Consider the following 21,353-nt stretch of genomic DNA (forward strand, 5'->3'; position numbering starts at 1 on the left):
AGATTTTAAGACAACTGAAAATACCAGCTTTCTGATTCATTAAACAAAAATGGAAATCAACAAATTAAAAAAAACTCACCTGAGGGGAAGATTCTTTAATCAAAGATGTGAATATAGCTTCCTAAAAAAAATAAAAGTTGTAAAGCTAAAGGTATAGCCTCTAATGAATTATGTATTTATTCTGTGATTTATTAAATATGCAAGTGTATCAATCATTAAGACAGGCTCCTCTACGCCCCACAAAATCCCCTATCTAATAGTCACAGAAGTCATGGGATCTATTTATAGGAAAGGATCTCAGAATTCACAGTCCTCCTCACCTTGTTTCACAGGTGAGGAAACTGATGCCCATAAAAGTTAAGTGACTTGCCCAAGGTCACAGAACTGCTTGGCCAAACAAAGACCAGAACCCAAGTTTCCAGAGCCGGCCCACTGTTTTTTTCCCCAAACCACAGATGCCACCTTTCATTTGCTTTTTACCTGGTCAACAATAATATTTGTTGAATATAACTCCCTGATTTTCAAATTTGGTCTTACTCTGCCTATCCAACCTTAGTTTCCATCACTCTTCTATTACACGTAGTGGGAGATAAGGTTGGATAGGTAGGGTGAGACTAGATTGTGGAGGGCCGTGAGAGTCAGGCAGAGAAGTGTGAACGTGATTCGGTAGGAAGCCACCACAGGTTCTTTAGGAGGGACACAAGGAAAGATCCGGCAGAGAGATCAGCTAAAGATCTAGTCATGAGGTAATGAGGACGGTGGGGAGGCAAAGGCAGCATCAAGAGGGTGCAATGACATGTTAGATATAAAGGAAAAGAAAGAGCCAACAATAACTACACACTCCCTAGTCTGAAAGACATGAAGAGCAGTATATCCAAGAGAATCTGGGGAATATATTCCATAATACACACGGCCAGAACAGAACTGGAAATCAAAGTCTAATGAAAATCTAATCTGATTATGAAAATAAGCAACAGTGCAATTAAAAAATATTCACCCCAATAACTAATAGGGAAATAATTCTTTTTAGTATATTTAGAACCCATCTATTTGTATTTAAGGACTAGGGCTCTGTGCTGATGAACAGATAAAAGTCTCCTAGTGCTCAGACTCAAAACAAATTTCAGCCACTGCTTACCTCATCCTTTAGATTAATATTTTCAGGAGCCATGTTTATCGAGAGCTGATTTCCGTCCATCGACATTGGGAAGCAGGTATAAAATTTTACCATGGAGTCTGCAGACTTTCTATTTATTTCCATGTATGCCTTTCAAAGCAGAAGTTACAAGACAAATAAAAATTACATATTTACATAGCCATGATTTAAAAAAACCACACACACACACACACACACACACACACACACACACCTTTATTTCCAAAAACAATCCAACCTTCAAACCTATTTCCCACATTGTTCTATAGCAGTCTGATACTCATCAGGATATAAGCAGAAATTTCCATTAGTTGTTAGTAATGTTTTCTCCCAATAAAATGGTGGTGGGATTTACTGCATGTGGCAGTTTCAGGCCTATAACAATAGGTTTAATTTTCTCTATTTTGCTCCCAATTGCCCTGGCAACCTCCATCCCTTACACTGGGTCTGACATATCTCCCCCCCTCCCTAGATTGTGCAAGCACCAGCATTCACAGGTTCTATGGATATATTTTAAGGAAAAATCGTTCAAAAGAAAAGTTCATTTGAAAAATACCGTATGACATATATGAAGTATAACAAAACAACGTTGAACAGAATCCAAGGCAACGTATAACTACTTCTAGGTCATTTCCAAGTTCTTATTCCCCTTCAGTCAACTTAGCACCTTTCCTAAGAGCACCAGGTTACCAAATAGTGTCAATTCCATAAAACAGGCTCCTGAAATTTCACCTCCAAAAAGCCTTCCCAGCCTGATTAGAATACTGTGCAACTGCAGATGTTAATGACCTCTCCTCTAAACTATTCCAACTATGTACCTTTTTATATTTCTGCCTTATAGAAAAGGTTCTACTCCTTGTCTCACATTTAAATCTGGATTTCATATGGATAGACTGCCACCTTATTTTTTTAAAAATATTTCCCTATGTTATCTGTCCTAAAAGTCAAAACCCATCGGTTTATATAAAACCATTCAACAACTAGCAAAATAACACATAAATAATATTGGGGTTTTATTTTAATGCAGGCCTGTGATTTGAGGAATTGCCAAAGAGGAAAAACTGTCCCCCAACAAAGACTGGCCCCTTTAAGGAGCTCTGCCAGGGGCCCCGAGAAGCCCACTGACTTGCCTTGGTCTCACAGCTAGGTGGACTCTACTATACGGCTGCTTGAGATTGAAAACTGAATTTTCAAACAAAGAACAGGATGTTACTTTCCTTTTGACCAACCTAATGTTTTGAAGTGACCTTTATTTATCTCAGGCTTCGACAGTAGAATCTTTGAAAATGACCCACTGGAGTTACTCACTATCCTGAGTTTTCAAGAATTAATTCTACTCGCATGACTTTGATGAAAATACATTTTTTTACCTAACAAACTGTTATACGTAGCTTGACATGACTGACCAACAATTCCGCTTGTACAATTCTATTGAATTACATTCTGTTCAACCTTAACTATGCTGCGTAACTAGAGGGGAAGCGGGAGCCACAGCACACTATGTCTCCCTCTCTTGACCAGGCTGGAAGTGCAACTGGCCAACTCCTGACCAACAGAAGAACCCTGACCCTTGCCCTCAGCCCTCCTCAAGCAGGCTGATGTGCCCTCTGATCGCCGGGGGGAGGGGGAGGGGGGGACGCCTCCTAGGTTTAGTGCTACACTTAGTAGTAGTGGACGCTCAACTGGCTTAGTTCATGGCGGCTCAGGAGAGCCAATGGCCCTAGCCTCTCCAATCAAAACCCAATATAACCTTTTAAAACGGGAAAAAAAAACCAGGCTGTTCTTTATCATTTCAAAAACACTGTGACCTCAGTGGATACTGCTGGGCTTCAACTTGAGAAGCCCCAGATTCAAGTACTGATTGTGAAGTGACCTTGGGCCTATTAATTAATCTCTATGCATTTTAAACAATAAATGGACTGTGATCTCCTTGAGTGGAGGGGTTTCACAAAGTAACCAAAAGCACAGATCCTTCATGTATTCATTTTTCTTTGGCCTACACTAAAAGGAATGCAAGATCTAACTTCAGCTTCAATGAGTATGAGTAAAAAAAGGAAAATTAAGTAAACTGAGGTAAATCGGAACTGGTAAAAAGAAAACAAAATGCGAATACAGAGAAAGTGAAAAGCCAGAATCTCCTTCAAGTTTCTATAGTACCTCCAATTCCTTGTGGCCGCCCTGGTGAAATAAAGCACAACTCAAAAGAACACAACTGTAAGAAGATACACAATGACTACAACCTCGTGATAATGACTTTTAACCATTCTCCAACAGTTATGAACAGAAACACGATGGTGGTTTAGGCATTACAGGTAAGCTGTTTGTATTATTTTCCTGTTTAAGCACACTATGTTTCCAAGTATTTTATTTTTAAATTAGAGTTTTTATAGTGTTTTATATCCAGTGAGCAGCAAACACTGATTCCAGTGGCTAGGTCTGGCACCCTTTTAACCCCACAGCTCCAGTTTCTCACTAATTTTCAAGGCTCCATAAGAAGAGGAAAAAAGTAAGTCAGTGATAAGAAGCACCTAAATGAATGAAAGCTTTAAATACAGTCTACAACATTATATGGATGTACATCTCCTACTAATTCTCATTGTGAGGTTCATTATGGTTATACATGTCAAGTAGAAAAAAAATTTTACAGGGTGAGGAATATTTTTATTTTTTTTAAACCTCAAACTTTCGTGTTCGACAAACTGCACAATTAATACTTAGTTCTACTACATGAGCATTCTGTGGTACGTACATTAGCATGCACATTTTAACAACTACTGTCTGAGTTTACTGGGACCAGACTGGACAGTTTTAAAAAATTTTTGTTTTGTTTCTTAACAACTGAAAGGAAATTAATTTAATATTTTAAATCTCTACATCCTAATTAAGCAATTCACAGAAGTAATTTTTTTTTTTAAAGAGGACCTCTGGACTACTTGAACAAGTAATCAAAGCTTTCTTTATTGCAAAAGAAAATTCCTACCTTTTTATGAGATGATAAAATCAAAATATCCTTGAAACCACCAAATGGCTTTGCCAGATTGGAAACTTCTTCTGTGGAATATCCTTTATTTGGCAAATTTGAAATAAGGACAATGCACATTTCTTCAGTCTCCTTTAAATCGAGATGATGATATTGTTAGCTCTCCTCTTATTGCATGTTGTTCAAATACTTATTTTTAAACATTCTAAAGTCGGGGATTTTATTTCATTACAGAGATGGGGTACTTTGGGTGTGGAACATTGGACACATACAGGAATGTGGAATGGTTTAAATCCCCCTAACCCTCGTCACTTTTAAAAATTAAAATTGTAAGGAGTGGCTTGCTGAATAGGTGAAAGATGTATTTAGAATTTAATATGATATAAAAAAACCTATCAATAAAAACCTTGTAAATAATATAAATGTTGGTGTGAAGTTCTTTGCTTACTTGAGAATTCTTGTATAATCTGTTTTTACACTATTTACATAATGATAAAGGGATTTGTCAGACAAAGACAAATTCTCCAATTCTAAAACTTCCCAAAGAAAACACAGAAATTTGTCATCATGACCAATGTTCTAAATTGTCTGCTAGGGAAAACAGAATAAGTTTATGGTATTTATATCTCATGCTACCCTAATTTCAACTTTCAAAAACTACAATACAATTGCTTCAATTCAAATAAATATTTAAACCAACCTTGCTAATTGAATCCTCATTTTCAGTGGTCCCTGAAACAGCTTCGTGGAGACAAAAAAAATTTGAAAAGTCATATATACAAACATGTGACAGACAAAACTAGAGATTGGCCTGTAAACACAGACAAAAGTAATTCAGCTGTGTGTGACGATCAGCTTTATCCCTTTTAAGGACATATTGTTACAATGATGATAAATAAGGAGGAAAAACTCATCAATTTACAGAATTCCTACAGAATGAAAACCATGCCATATTCCACATTTCACTTGGTCATAAATAAGGCATCAATTTCATTTAGTCAGAATTGTCACTTCTGTTTACAAGCCAAATTACATTAACAAAAACGCATCTCTTTACCTACCTGAAAGATTTTCTTTAGCAGCACCCTCAGTGGCCTTGGTTTCAGAAATGCTTCTGGTTTCAGTGTTTTCTGCATGAAAATTTTCTTTATTAAGCATCACAAAAGCAGATTAATTAAGACAAACAGAATAAATCTAAACCTAAATTAACCTATAAACAGCCTACTGCTTACCTTTGTCAACTAAAGTCTTGATAGGTTGATCTGATTCAGCAAGTAACGGTGCAAGTTTCTCTTTAAAAAAAAAATTCAGCAAATCAAGTGTAAAAAGCGTATTCAAGCACTTTTGATTTTCTGAAAGTAAATATTAAAATGGTAGTCCAAGTTTACCTGGTACCGTCACAGTCTTGTTAGAGTCTTTAATTTGGGGATCTACAGGTTTTTTGCTTTCTATTGTCTTCTTTCCACTAGGTTTTGCTGTTAGAAGTAGATTCAAAATAATTATTCCAACATACATTGCACAGCTTACTCAATCATATACTTTCTTTTACACCTAGGTACTGCTATATTTGGAGTTCAGCTTTCCTCTGACAATTTTTTTCTTTCCTAGTCATTCATTGGTTTCTTTCTCATTATTATCATTTAATTAAGCAATGAGAGAATTAAACTTATGAATGTTACTGTTTCCAAAAGTATTTTTATATAATGTCGTGCGCCTCATTTCACAAAATTGAGACTAAAACGGTACTGAAAAGGTCACTGCTTCCACCTCCTTCCTTCCCCTGCTGACAGGATCACTCTTAATATGACTTAGATTTTTAATAGCAAAAAGTTCTGTTCACAATAATAGTGAATCTGAGAAACAGCATACTCTATAAACAGTCTTGTTCTACACCTCAGAGAAAGCTTGAAGGAAGTCTAAATTTTTACAATATTTGTCATGTTTTAAAGACAACAATCAAAAACTATATATGGCAAGGAGGATACCAAGTGACAGTCCTACATGACAAAACACTGTCAAACACTGATCTGATAAGTTCTTCACCTAATGATTTAGAAGATCTTCACACAAAAGCCTTTGTTAAAGTCCTTAAAAAAAAAAGAAATAATCAAATCTACCCAACTATTTAGGGCCAAACTTAATAGATTTTTGAAAGCTGAATGTGTTTGGGGAATATCAGAGTTTAGAAGTTGTTTCAGATGATATGTTATCTAAAGAGTCATTATGAATAGATTAAAACCTGCTTTTTGCTTCCAGTAGCCTTACCTGATTTGTTAGAAGTTTTATTACTTTTAGCACTTGCGGAAATCACAGACTTTTTATTAACTGATGACTTTCCTAAATTACAGAAATTAGAGTCAAGACTGGTTCATTTTTTAAAACAAAACTTTGTATTCAGCTAGCATTCATTCCTTAATAATGTCTTTAAAATGAAAGCAAATACACGCAGCAAAATTAAATTACTGCTTTTACAACTTGAATTCCATCACCTTTATGGTATAGGACATTTATATGTTAATCAAACGACAGACAGAAAAAAAAAATAAAACCATTAGAAAAAGTTACTTACCTACTTCTTGGGGTGATGTCACAACGCCCCCAAGAAGTTAAGTTACAAGAGTCAGGATGCCTAGAACCCTATAATGCACCACACAGCTCCAGGCTCCTAGCTAATTCAACAGAACTTAGAAGCAACTCTCAGTGGCCCCACAACAGTCCCAACTCAGACCCCACTGCTCCTCTAAAACCTGTCTTGAGCTTCTCTGACCCTTCATGGTGTCCAGATAGCACAGTCTTCTACTCTGAAAGGCTACAAGAAATGAAAATGCTCCACACACAGCTATGGCCTAGAAACATCAGGGGCTCAGAGTCTGTGCCTTCGATGGCACCAACTGGTACTAATGAGTCAGAGAACACCAAGGGACTTCTGCATGAGGAGATTCAAAATTCTAAAACCAATCCCACCCTTCTGAGTCTCTTCCTGAGGTACACTTAACCTTTGTGAGATGCCAAAGCCCTTCTGACCTGTCCACCTGCCAGGACAGCTGACACTCAATGGAGACAATGAATGTATGAAGTGGACTGAAGAGAACAGACTAAAGAGCTGGTACCATTCCCCCCAAAAGCCCACTGGGCTGGCAATTCCACTTGTCACAGGGTTAGGCAGTCTTGGTGCCCATTTGTTTCACATGCTCCATGCCTGCCCCATCTCTTCTCTCTCACGGTACTGCCTAAGGATATGCTTATTGCAGGGAATCTTTCAGAATTCTCTTCTGCCCTCTATATTTAAGATGATCACCACATCACAAATGACTAGATACCCAGGTGGAGGCTAGAACAACTCAAAGGCAGGAAAAAAAAATCGGAACCCCCAACTTCATGACTGGCAGGCCAATACTTCCTCTCTTGGATCTAACTTTATTCATGACAACAACAGCATGTGGACCAAGGTCACCAACTCACCTCTTCCTGTATTATAATAGGGGCATGTCTTGGGATAAATCAGACACTGAGCAAGGAGGAGAAGAATATTAGGTAAAAGACCTTAAACACCACCTGTGACTTTCGCAGGGCAATCCTATGTATAAACTGCAGGAGAAATGCTACTTTGCCAATTTTGCAAAAGTTAATTATAAATATGATCTCAGTCATGGAGAGGGCTGAGATACATTTAATATCTCATCTGAGAAGCTGCTTCTCCAGCCATCAGGCTAAGACTAATAACAACTTATTTGTGAAGAAAGAACATTACATACTCAGCCACGTTTTCTGAACGTTTCTGGGTGGTTGCGTGAACCTCGATTCTTCACCAATGTGCACTGCCCTGCCTATCACATGAAACGTCTGATGCCAATGCCGTATTTTGCTTCTATATTTTTGAATTCTCTAACATACTGAACATATACCTAATACCCAACAGACCAGCAGGCTTGATCACTTTGGTTTGACATGTCCAGTTTTTGTTATTTTAGCTAAAGTAACAAGAAAAACATATCATTATAATTCCCAAACACAAGACTAGTTTTAACAAATGCAATCTGGGACTAATAGGGTCAATGATTTTCAAGAGGCAATAAGAAACTCATCATTAGTTATAAAAACATTATTAAATCAATGGCTTTCTCTGGGAGTCAAAGATCTTGAGTTCTAATATAAACCCAACAAAATGAGTCTCCTGTAAACCAAGTTAGCACTTACGGAAATGACCCGACTTAATCAGACAAGTCAAGTACCATACGCTGTTTGGCACCAAGAGTGAAACTGAGATGATTCTGGAACACAGTGCTGCCAAACACAAGATTCAAGTAGAATTACTATCAATCCTCAAAACCCAGCAATTATTTTCCAGGTGTCTGTCCTACCATCCTTCTTATTACTTTGGCTTTTTCTGTTTCCTTGTTCTAAGGAACCTGTAGCTCTAAGCAAACACAGGCCAGAGTCTTTGTTCCAAGGGAAAGGACACCACCACCATGATCCCAAGACACAGATTCAATAATCTGGATCTCTAAACTGGACAACTTCCCTTATGATTCTAACCTACAATCTCTGTGTGTGCCTGCTCCTTCTTTCCCGTCCTCTACCTCCAGTGTTCAAAAGCAGATTCCCTCGTATTCTGTAACAGCAGAAAATGTTATAAGCAGAGCACATCTTTTCCTGACTCAAAATAATCATTCTTTCTCAATCTCCCTCTTCTGTCATTACCAGAAGCCTTTTAGTTGAATCTTCAAAGAATATAAAGATGAGTTTTTATTTTTCTGTTTTCAAAAGCCAGTTTTTCCCTCAATTGTGAATATGGTTTAATACCATGGAGAAGAAGATGTAGAGAAGAGCACTGGGCCAAGAGTGAGGGGCAGACCTGAGTTCCAGTTCCCCATATGACACCAAGTTAGAAGCTGCATGACCTTGAAAAGTTCTTGATTCTCTAGCTCCTGTTACCCTTCATCTATAAAATGAGAAGACCAGATGAACATACCTCAAGTCTCCTGCCAGAAGTGAAGCTCTGATTCAGTGAACAGCTAAGATGGCCTCCTCAGCCCCCTGACCCCAGGCCAGGCTTTCATATCACAAACCCAGCCTAGCCTCCTGCTCTCACTCATTGTTCATACACTTTGTTCTATTAGTGTGATTCTGCATCAAACAGAGTCATTTTGCCAGTTGTGTCTATCCTGTGACCTTGATCTAGGAATTAGTAAGTGATGCCAACTGCCCAGGGAGTTAAATGCCAGCAAAGACTCTCCCCTCTTCCTCTCCTTTCTTTCCAAGTTTCTTCTTCATGACTTCCAAAATTCCAATTCCTTATGTTGCAAGAGTCATTCCACACTGGTGGCTAGGCTCTGCACGGTCACTCCCGCCTCTACTCTTGCTCAGCCTGAACAGGCCCCTAATACTTTAATTACAATAATTTCAGTATTTGGGCAATACAATAGTGATATCTAGTCAGTAGTCAGAAGACCTGGATTCAGGCCTAGGCCTGTCCAAAAGGTCAAGGTCCTTAACCTAGCTTATTCTCCCTTTCTTCATCTGTAAAATGAAAATGGTATTAGTACTGACTAACACAGTAAAATGTTTTCAAAACCACCAAACCCTCTAAATAAATATTACCCTACTGTTTTCAGGTTTTGCATATAATATCATCTTGTATGTTTGGTATATAAGTGAATGAGAAGCACTAACATTTTATTTGAATCTATTTGGATGGAAGTCTTCTAAAACATATTACGTACATTCCTAAGTTCTTAAACAACAACATACCTTAACGTTTCCTTGACAACTCAGGTTTGCCAAGATCATTACTGTACTGGGTAAAAATATACTAATCCTCTAAGGAGCAAAATGGTCTCAAGACTTCTAAGATCTGAGTTCTTCTAGAAAGCTTTGCCTTTCCTGCAACTTCCCTATCATGTGCTGTACATGTGGCCATGCCTACCTCTTAGGACAAACTCCTCTCTGAATCTACACTTTTCTGACCTGCAGTAAGTAGGGCCTTATCGCTGTGAATATCTGATGAGAGAGATCTCAGCATCCCTCATCAGGGTTCCCCTGATTTTCCCAGGGTTTCCCCCTAGACTGAAGAGTCAGCTTCGGTCACCCCCAACTCCAGCCTGTCTTTCCAATGCCTTTTTGCTTCAACAAGATTGATACCCCTGGGCAAGTGTCTGTCTGTAAACAGTTTGTGCTGTGTTAACTTGCACTGGTTTCTTACACACGCACACGCACACGCACACGCGCACGCGCGCGCACACACACAGCTGTTTTCTCATAAAAATACTTCATCCAACCTCAAAAAAAATCAAAGAACTCTTCTCCTTACTCATTCTGCCTCTACAGGCTTAAAGTCAAAGTTAGGAAAGACAAAAAAAAAATCAAGTCAAGAAATACTGCAGGAAAAGTCAACTTACCAGTGGAAGCTGACGTTACAGATTCGGCTTTTGAAGCATCCGCCTCTTTTCTAATAAAAAAAGGACAAAGGTTCATAAAGCTAATGCTAATTTCAGAAACTCAAGAGGTTAAAATTACTCTCAAGTTTAAAGAGTTGTGCCTGCAAGCAGCACAAAAGCATGTTAAGATATCTTGTTTGTTTTAGCAGAAAGACCTGAGCAACTAACATATACCAGGAGAAAATGCAGCTTAACACCAAACAACTGTGCCAAATAACCTGGATACAAAGCAAAGGATGAGAAAGCTCCACTCTCCTTTTAGTAGACATGTGGCAGGCTGGGGCTGAAAGACAATATACTTTGTGTCAAGCTGTCACTGGGTTTGTTTTGGTTCACTGTTTTTATTTTAAAAAGGGGAAGGTTGACAGAGGGATGGGAAGGAATGATAAAACATGGCTATTGTTAAATTAAAAAGTAAAGTAGGTTTGCCCAGGTAAAATGAACGATTCTTAAATGAACGCCCCTCAGTTTAGCATCCCACCCAAAACAGCCACAGAAGCACTTACTTTGAAGTCGATGGTTTCTTTGTTTCCGAAGCCACTTTTTTCCCATCTTTGTTCTAAAAATGAAAAGGATCGACTTTAAAACGCCTGACTGACAGACTGAATTCAACGATCTTTCCATCAATGAGACATTACTGACCCACTCTCCAAACCTCTCCCTATATCCAATTAGTAAATTCCAAATCTGCTTCCTTTGGGCCAGGTATCTCTGCTTTTCTCTCCCATTAGATCCTATCCCAGCTTTCACCAGAAACCGCCATCTCATCACATCCTCTAGCTCTTCTCCCCGTTCTTAGCTGATATCCTCTGGTACCTCTACTCAGTGGTGCCAGATTCTCTCCTCTCAACTCACTCCCCAAGTGTGGTGATCTGGCTTCTGACATTACTATGCCAATTCGAACTGCTTTCTCCAAGTTACCAGATATTCCTTAACAGCCAAATCTGGTGGTCTTTTCTCTCACTCCTTATCCTTCTTAATCCATCTTTTGCATTTGATACTGGTGATGATCCTCTTCTGGAGACTCATCTTTCTGGGTATTCATGACACCACTGTCACCATGTTTGCCTCCTACCTGCCGCCAGAGGAGGTGGCACTGTGCTGAATGCCAGAGAGAGTGAAAGAAAAACACGGGCCAGGCGGGAGAGTGTAGAACAACTCCATTTATTAAGCAGTAGCGGTGAGGTTATATATTCTATGAAATCAGGTAAGTGGATCAAGCGTTGCATCGCTTTGTCACTTTACTGGAACATCCTGCCACGTGGCTCACGTAGCCCACGGGACATGTTGCTACTTAGTTCCATAGATACTAACCATATTGAAACACTACTGTTCTTTCCCATGGGGATAACAGCTGCGAGGGCGGTTCCTTGCCATGTCCTCTTATCTTTGTACAGTCTTGCCTTGCAGACACCTTGCCTCAAATGGCCTTGCCTTGCAGAGGCCCAGGAGGCTTAAACAAGATATAGCTGGATCTCCACATGCCATTCTGCACGTCCTCAAGGGCAGCTAGAAGGGAGTTTTGGAGAGCCCACATCCTGAGTACACAGCCCAGAGAAGAACAAACTCAGGCTTAAAGGAAAACCTGGCATGTACCTTTCTCATCACGGACTATCTCAGAGCTGGCCCTCTACATCTCCCCCTTTCTTAAGCTGAAGCTTGAGTTCGTGTACATCTGTGCGCATAGCAAGAAGGAAGTGAACAAATATTCGGATTTGTTTCTCCAGTGCTCGGGTATTGGCATAATGAGCCATCTGTATAGAACTGTGCATAGCTACAGCTGCCATGGTGAAAGAGGCTACTAGTGCCAAAAACCTCTATTCACGTTGTTTGTGCAAAATAGATTATGCCTTCCTTAAACTTTCTACACATCTTCCTCTTTCCTACCTGCTTATTTCTTTCTAATTCTGACCTGACACTTCTCCTACCCTCTTCAATATGGCTTTTCCATCACATAACTTAAACAACAATACATTTTCCAGGAGAAAAGTAACGCCTCTCCGTCGTCCTCTCCTTCGGGGACGGCTACTCCTTGGTCTCCTTTCCTTTCTGGGTCTCTTCTGCAGGCGGATGTTCTCCATCTGGTTGGCCAAGGTACTCACAGGGTCGGAGGTTTCTCTCCGGGATCCAGATTGGCTTTCTTGCATCATCTGGGAAAACACAAGCATACCCTCGCCCCCATGTCAGTAGCCTACCTGGCCCACCCCAGCACCCTGTTTTTGGGTCCTTCCACATAACCGGTGTATTTTTTCGATGTTGCAGTTTTTGTGAATTAAAATGTTTTTCTGCCGGGGTTAAATTTCGATGGTCTGGCGTTAGAAAACTGATGGTGTATATTACCTGATCCAGTCTTCTCCTTACGCGGTCATTCCTCCCCCTTCCTCCCCCTTTCTTTTGTTTGTCAACAGGACGTTTACATCTTTGTTAAGCCTTTCCACTATCGCTTGGCCTGTAGGATTACGTGGGATACCTGTAACATGCCGTATCCCAAATGTACAACAAAATTTCTTAAATGTGGTGCTAGCGTAGGCAGGACCATTGTCCGTTTTTTAAAGTTTGGGGAAGCCCCAAGATTGCAAAACAAGCCATGAGATGGTCTATCACACGCATAGCCACTTCTCCTGCCTGAAGAGTGGCCACAGCATAAGAGGAAAATGTGTCTATGGTGACATGTATATATTGTAACTTTCCAAAGGGCTGGTAATCGGTCACATCTATCTGCCCAATTTGTAAGGGCTGTAAACCATGGGGATTGATGGACATATTAGGAGGGGAAGGTAGGTGAGGGATACATTGTGGACAGGACTTAAGACTATATTCTGGGCTTGTTCTCCTGTGATGTAAAATTGCCTGCGCAGCATCTGAGATGATTGACGAAGGGTGGTGTGAGAATGTATGTGTGCACAAAATATAGGTTCCCTGTGTTTTTCCAGGAGGCTTTGTAGGGTCACAAAGAGCTGATCCATGGTGGAGTTCTGGGCTGTCTCAATATGTTTGTGCACATACACAGCACACTTACTGTCACAAACAATGTTTATGGGCTCAGGGAAGCCTTGAATTGCAGCAATTACAGCATAAAGCTCACTTTGCTGGGCGGAGGTGAATGGTACATGGGGTATCTGCTTCATGCTGGGCAGCCTCAGTGGTAAAAATGGTCATGGCTCGTATCCATCGATAACGGGTCACGAATCGAAACACAGGATGTGTTCTAATTGAATCGATGCACCCCCGATATATCGATAAGAGAATCTGCCAATCAGGATTATTATTAATTAGGCAGTCCCACCCGCTCATTAGTGTAAGGCTGATGAACAGCACCTGGGACCTCCCCTATCAATAAAGCAGCTTTCTTGAGGCTTTTTAGTAGAAGCTGTGCCACCAATTGTGGATAAGGGGAAATGCTCTTGGAGGCTTGAAAAGGTAAATATGTCCACTCTCTCATCTGCCCTTGCTGATGTAAGGCCCGAAGGGAATCTTAGGGGTGGGCAAAACAGTGACCTCCAATGGCTGGTTGGGCTGAATCCCACTGACCTGCCATTTTTGGAGAGCTACTGTGAGGCTTGTAGCCTTAACTGACGAGGAGAACCAGGATTGGGGTCTCCCCTTAAGATTCCAAACAATTCTCCAGGCTGTTGAGTGTGAATATTAAGATAAGGGAGAACCCAATTGATATCCCCCAGCAGCTTTTGAAAATCATTGATCATTTTAAGTTCCTGTCTACGGATAGAGATTTTTGCCAGTGTGATCCAAGTATCGTTAATAGTTTGTCCTAGATAATTGTAAGGAGGGACCAGCTGTATTCTATCAGGTACAATAACAAGCTCACAGGTATGCAGCTGATCTCTTGTGTATTCTAAAATTTGGCTCAGAACCTCAACTTGAGGATGTGAGCAGAGTATGTCATCCATGTAATGGATAACATGCCTCAGGGTAACGATGTCTTACAGGCTGTAAAGCTTGTGCAACATATCGTTGACGCATAGTGGGGCTGTTTTTCATGCCCTGGGGCAGAACTTTCCACTGAAATCTTTTATGGGGCTCCCTAAGATTGATAGAGGGAAGAGAGAATGCAAAATATCTGCAATCTGCACGATGTAAGGGAATGGTATAGAAGCAATCTTTTAAAGCAATTACCCATAAGGGCCAATCCTTGGGAATCAAGGCTGGGTTTGGGAGGCCTGGCTGAAGACTGCCCATGGCTTCCATTCTGTCATTAACCTTTCCTAAATCAGTTAACATTCTCCATTTTCCTGTCTTTATCTTTATTGCAAAAATGGGAGAATTCCACGGACTGTGGGACAGCTCAACGTGCCCCGCGTGTAACTATTCCTGAATCATGTCAGTAAGAGCCTGTATTTTCTCTATTGTTAAGGGCCACTGCTCGACCCATACCGGAGGTCCCTCTTTCCAAGTTATTTTGGGAACCTGTACCTTGTTTCTTTTCGAAGTGGCCCTTGCTAAAAATTCTGAATAGGGTTTCACTGTATAATAACTCTCATTCTCTAAGAGGTCTCTTCCCCAAAGGTTAATAGGTAGTTGTTGTAAAATACATGGCTTCAAACTCCCTGCTTGTCCTTCTAATTCCCATTTTGGCCACCTGGCACTCTGACCAGGGGTCATGACTGTCCCTACTCCTTGTAAAGCCATGTCGCTCCGTTTGATTGGCCAAGCCTTCAGCCAAAATTGTGCAGCAATAACCGACTTGTTTGCCCTGGTGTCAACGAGACCCTCCAACTCTTGACCCTCTATTGCAATCTTTGAGGCAGGCCTTTTGTCTGTCATACTTTGAGCACAGAACGCTTCTCTGCCCATATTTCCAAATCCCTGGGCACCTCTCGCCCTGGGTTGATGGTGATCAGTAGTTCTATATTCAATTAAAACTAGCTGGGCTATCCTCTCTCCCTTTTGTATACGAAGGGGAGTGGGAGAGGTGGTATATATGAGCACTTCGATTTCTCCAGTACAGTCAGAGTCCACAATGCCGGGGATTATCATTCAGCCTTTAAGGGAGGAGCTACTCCAGCCAATAATGAGTCCCGCTGTCCTGGGTGCTAGCTTGCCACATACCCCAGCAGGAATTGAACTCACCCCGGTGGATGCAAATAGTAAGTAACGAATTGTAGAGGAGAGACCAAGACCAGCACTCCCCGGGTTGGCATGAATAAGGTCATTCACTGTGAGGTGGGGATTGTCTGTGGGGGAACTAAAGAGAGAGCCACCACTATTGTTTGACGGGGCCAGGGCCGGCCCCAGCAGTGGTTTCCTGATCCGAACCTACATTCGGGGGCCCAGTGGTTTCCCTTTCCACATTTAGGGCACAGTGTTGCTGGAATTCTTTTTATTCCCCTAATGGGGGCTCTGCCTTCCCTCTCAAGATGACCAGGCTTCCCACAACTGTAACACTTAAGGCCGGATCTGGCAGGTTGCTGATCAAACATGGTCACTATCACTTCAGCATTATAGGCAATTAGTGCCTACTTTCTGGCACCTTTGAATCATCTCTGAGATTGTCATCCATGGGCCCCCTCACAGTACTGCCCTTTCACAGTTGGCACTGCAATTTTCTAAAGTTAGTTTTTGTGACAGTAGGGTAGCAGCATCACTACCTCCTCAGGAAATGGCTCTTGGGGTCCTTGAAGGACTTTTGTAAAGGAAGAAGCACGATCCGCTTTTCCTAGAGCTCTCTGCCATGAAGCTTTGGCGCAGTTCACAATCTGCTCATTCACATGTGGCTCAAAAGTGAGTTGGTCCTGGAGTGCACGATACTGGCCAGTCCCGGTGAACTGCTCAAAGCTTATGTTAACCTGTACCCTTTGATTCCTCTTTGCTTGCTCTAAGCATTTTCAAAAAACTCCAATTTCCAAACCAAATAATCTCCACCTTCTAAGGTGGTCTTTGCCAAGGTGTACCAATCCTGGGGGCACGTGGCCTGGCAGGAAATACTTTCAATAATGGTCTGTACACAGGGGCTATTGGCCCCATAATTAGAGGCTCTTCCAGGGTCTTTAAATCTAGGGCTACAGGCTCTCTAATAACCTGCTGATTATTTTGGGGATTTGGCCATTCAGAAACGGGCAGCGCAAGAAGAAATTCTAAGGGGACATCATCCCCACGCTCTTTAGCCCTTCTTACAATCTTCTCTATAACACCTTCCAGTTCTGGGGATATTTTACGTTCCCAAATGCATGGATTGGATTTATAGTGAGGAGGTGGAGGAGGGGCCGAAGGAGACTTCACTCTTTCCTCTGAATTGTATCCTAAGCTGCCTTCTTCTGATATTTCACACGTGGAGTCTAACAAGTGTGCGAGTTCCTCCTCTTGCTCCGTTCCCACAGCCACATCTGTCTTTAAAATTTTCGGAGCAAGAGGTACTGCTTCAGGACTTTGCAGGCATATTTTTAAAATGTTCCATATCGAGAAGGCAGTTATCAGGAAAGCTACAGGTCCCGCCTCCCTAAAATATTCACTCATTTGGTTTCCTACGAGGTCCCATTTCTCCAGATCTATAGTCCCTTCGGTGGGGAACCAAGGACAATATTATTCTACAATTTCCAAGTATTCTTCTAACTGGCTGGAGGTTATCAAGAGTCCTCTCTTTCTGACTAACTTTTTTAAGACCTTGAGATGATATTCTTGATCCTTTTCACCTGACTGTACTTGTCCCATTGTGAAATATAATCCCGTATAAGCCCGGTGATACTTAGAAAGGAAAACTGAAATGAAAAAAATTATTGTCGCCCTTACATCGACTGAAAAGATTATCGCCTTTACCTTAGTCGACTGTCCAACCGGAACTCCTGTGTATGTCCAAGGCCTCTCCCCGGGAGACTCACTCTTGCAGAGCCTCTGTTCTCCAACCCCATCTGCTTCGGGTTCCTGTTCTCCTGATTCGGTCCCTGTGTTCAGGTGCCACCTGCCATCAGCGGAGGCGGCACTGTGCTGAATGCCAGAGAGAGTGAAAGAAAAACACGGGCCAGGCGGGAGAGTGTAGAACAACTCCATTTATTAAGCAGTAGCGGTGAGGTTATATATTCTATGAAATCAGGTAAGTGGATCAAGCGTTGCATCGCTTTGTCACTTTACTGGAACATCCTGCCACGTGGCTCACGTAGCCCACGGGACATGTTGCTACTTAGTTCCATAGATACTAACCATACTGAAACACTACTGTTCTTTCCCATGGGGATAACAGCTGCGAGGGCGGTTCCTTGCCATGTCCTCTTATCTTTGTACAGTCTTGCCTTGCAGACACCTTGCCTCAAATGGCCTTGCCTTGCAGAGGCCCAGGAGGCTTAAACAAGATATAGCTGGATCTCCACATGCCATTCTGCACGTCCTCAAGGGCAGCTAGAAGGGAGTTTTGGAGAGCCCACATCCTGAGTACACAGCCCAGAGAAGAACAAACTCAGGCTTAAAGGAAAACCTGGCATGTACCTTTCTCATCATGGACTATCTCAGAGCTGGCCCTCTACACCTACCTATCTCAATACTCCTTAGTCTCCTTTGCCAGTTCGTCACACTCATATTATGACCCCAACTGCTAATATTCCCTCCAAGGTAGTTTCCTAGGTCCTTTTCTCTTCTTTCTCAATACTCTCTCTCTCCGTAACCTCATCAATTCCCATGGGTTTAGCAATTTGCTCTATGCAGATGACCCCAGATTTACATATCCAGCCTCCAATTTTTCCCTTGGGCTTCAAACTCACATTACCAATTGCCTATTGGTGGGCATTTCAGATTGATGTTCAAAAGACATCTTAAACTCGCTATGTCTAAAACTCAGCTCCTTGTCTTTCTCCCTAGATATTCCCCTTTCCCAAACTTGCCCATTTCTGTCAAAGTAAAAGAAACCACTATCCTAGTGTGTCTCCTTTACTATCAGGGAGGTAATCTCAGCATCGCATTAGACTCCTCGATCTCGCCCTACATCTCCAGTCAGCTGCCAACTCTTGCTGTTTCTGCCTCCCCAAACTTCTCTCGTTCTCCTTACAAACCAACCAGGCAGGCTGTTATCAGCACTAGACTAAATCATCTGCAGTAGCTTCCTAATTGGTGTCCCTGCTTCGAGACTCTCTCCACTCTACTCCTTTCTCACTGCTACCAAGGTCATTTCCCTTCAACAGCAGATGACCACGTCATTCTCTTCTGTTTTCCATTGCTTCTAGAATACAAACCCTCTATTGTCACCAAAGTCCTCCCTTCTCCCCATCTCTTCACTCTCCCCACCATGGCTTCTGACACTAGTGCCTCCTCTATGCCTGTTTCCCTCAAGGAGCATGTCCAAGTGGTCCCAATTCCGTTCCATCTTCTTTAGATCGCTCCACTATCATCCCCACTCTCATTATCTTCCATCTCTCTCTGTTTACTGGGTGTTTCTCTACTGATTACACACACATAACCCTCTCCCCTATCCCCCCCATCGTCCCCTATCCCTCCGCCTTTCTGTAGCTAAACTCTTTGAAAAAGCCATCTCCACTCAATGGATCCACTTCCTCTTTTCTCATTTGCTTTTAAACACTCTGCAGTCTGGTTTTCAGCCTCACTGTTCCAGTGAAACCACTCTTTCCAAAGTTACCAGCGATCTCTTAATTGCCAATCCAATGGCCTTTTCTCAGTCTTCATCCTTCTAAAGCTCTCTGCAGCCACTGACATGGTCAAGATCAGGGTTTCTTGAACTTTTTCCACACTTCCACTCTTTCATGGCCTGAGTGTATGCACAGTGAAAAGTGTGCATGCTTTGTGTTCAGAACCAAGGCCGCGGGGGCAAGCACTGCCAGACAGAAACCCCCTGGGATTCATTACTCGTTTGATTTTTAATTAGTCTTTGGTCATTGCCCATTCAGAAACCTTTTACTGTTGCCAAATATCTTTCGACCCACAGCTTAAGAGACACTGGCCAAGATCACTCTCTTCTTTCTCTAGAGTTTCAGAACACTACTGTCTCCTGATGTGCCTCTTGCCTGTCAAACCAGGCCTCTGTCTCCTTCACTGGGTGTGGTCACATCTGCTAACCATAGGTGATCCCCAAGTCTCTGTCTTGGGCCCTCTCCTCTGCTCCCTCTATAGTGTTTACTACTTCACTTGGTGATCTCACTGGCTCTCATGGATTCAATTAACATCTCTATGCTGAGGTTTCTCAGATCCATTTGTCCCATCTTAACCTCTCTACTAAATGCCAGCCTTGAATCTCCAACTATCTATGTAACAGATGTTCCTTGGACATACTAAACTCAGCATGTACCAAACTGCCCCATTACCTTTCCTCCCAAACACATCCTCCTCTTCCTAACTTCCTTCTCACTGGGAGCACCACCTCCCAGCCACAGGTTCCCAGCCTACCAGTTACTCTTGACTCCTCCCTCTCTCATAATCTGTTGGAAGGAACTGTCATTTTTTATCTTCAAAACATGTCTCACATGCGCTCCTTCTCTCCCCTCAAAGCACCACCACCTTGCTGCAGGCTACCATCACTTGTGCCTGGAGTAGTGCAATAGTGTGCTGAAGGGTTACTTGTCCATTTTTCCTTAACTGTCCACTCGGTCTTCCCTACAACACAGGTGAGACCATGTCACATACCTCCCCTCCCCTACTCAATAAACTCCAGTGACTCCGTATTGTTTTTAGGATCAACTGTAAAATCTTCCATTTGGGGTTCAAGGCCCTTCCTAATCTGTCCCCCTCCTACCTTTCCAGGCTCCTCACACCCACCCACAATGTACTCTTTGATCTAGTGACACCAGCCTCCTTGCTGTGCTTCAGACACGACATACTTAACTCCTGATTCTAGGCATTTTCACTGTAATGTTGTCCTCCTGACTTCCTTCAAGTCTCAGCTAAAAATCTCCCCTTTTACAGAAGATTTTCTTGACAATCCCTCTTGGTTCTAGTGCCTTCCCTCTCTTGATAATCTCCAGTTTATCCTGTCTCTGTCCTGTCTGTACTTGGTTGCACATTGTCTCCCCTATTCTACTGTGAGCATCTTTGAGAGTTCTTTTGCCTTTCTTCGTATCCCACAGAGCCCAGCACATTAAAAATGTGTTTGCTGAAGAATTCTCACACTCTTGTTTTCTTCTATTCCTCACCCTCAATGCTACATTTTCATGCCTTTATTGTAGCAGTCTCCCTCCCCATCTTTGGCTCATAAAATCCCTCCTCCCCGTAAAATGCAGCTAATCACCACCTTATGCTTGAGGCCTCTCCTGATCCCCCTAACTGCTAATGCCCTCCCTCCCACAGTACCTTGTATTTAACTATTTTGCATTTGTGTTTATATGTAGATATAAAAAGGTATTTAATTTTATATTCATGGTGTCTCAAAAACCTTAGTGCCGTTTTAAACTTTTAGTAGCTATTAAATAGTTGAGCTATTAAAACTCAAATGGCACTAAGGCTTTTGAGACATCTATTTTTACATGTACTTGTCTTCTCCATTAGAATTCAGTTCAGTTGCAAGTAGGGATTCCTTCATTCTGTGTATTTATATCCCCAGTGCTCAGTACAGTGATGCACAACAATTGAGTTAGTAACTATCAATCTTGTTACAAAACTAAAAATGAAATTTTGAATATTTCTTTGTGCCTGAAATATCCTTTCTAAAATAATAATTGAAGAAGGAATTAGAGAAAACTTTGGGCTGCTATAATGTGGCTGACAGGCCAAAGGATATTAATAACATTGGCATTGATTTTCCAGAGGATACAACACTTAAAGGTAATTTATTTCATCCTCTGATTCAATAATTAATCTTCAGGGTGGTAGCAAAGTATATTACCATAGAGCT

General features: G+C 41.6%; 1 protein-coding gene across 7 annotated transcripts in view; it reads right to left on the reverse strand.

Moving 5' to 3' along the window:
• ZNF638 (zinc finger protein 638) overlaps positions 1–21,353 on the reverse strand; it is a 150,058-nt gene that overhangs the window by 24,117 nt on the left and 104,588 nt on the right. For 5 of the 7 annotated variants that reach the window (XM_036750228.1, XM_036750229.1, XM_036750232.1 and 2 more), the window contains 11 exons: positions 17,345–17,512; positions 11,080–11,132; positions 10,535–10,584; positions 6,402–6,473; positions 5,525–5,611; positions 5,369–5,428; positions 5,198–5,266; positions 4,837–4,877; positions 4,137–4,268; positions 1,139–1,267; positions 80–121 (listed from right to left, as the gene is read on the reverse strand). In XM_036750228.1, the coding sequence (XP_036606123.1) occupies positions 80–121; positions 1,139–1,267; positions 4,137–4,268; positions 4,837–4,877; positions 5,198–5,266; positions 5,369–5,428; positions 5,525–5,611; positions 6,402–6,473; positions 10,535–10,584; positions 11,080–11,132; positions 17,345–17,512 (903 nt within the window). The remainder of the gene's footprint in view (positions 1–79; positions 122–1,138; positions 1,268–4,136; positions 4,269–4,836; positions 4,878–5,197; positions 5,267–5,368; positions 5,429–5,524; positions 5,612–6,401; positions 6,474–10,534; positions 10,585–11,079; positions 11,133–17,344; positions 17,513–21,353) is intronic. The other 2 variants (XM_036750233.1, XM_036750231.1) reach the window with 2 other exon arrangements.

The sequence above is a fragment of the Trichosurus vulpecula genome, chromosome 3, assembly GCF_011100635.1.
Source record: "Trichosurus vulpecula isolate mTriVul1 chromosome 3, mTriVul1.pri, whole genome shotgun sequence".
Classification (NCBI taxonomy): Eukaryota; Metazoa; Chordata; class Mammalia; order Diprotodontia; family Phalangeridae; genus Trichosurus; species Trichosurus vulpecula.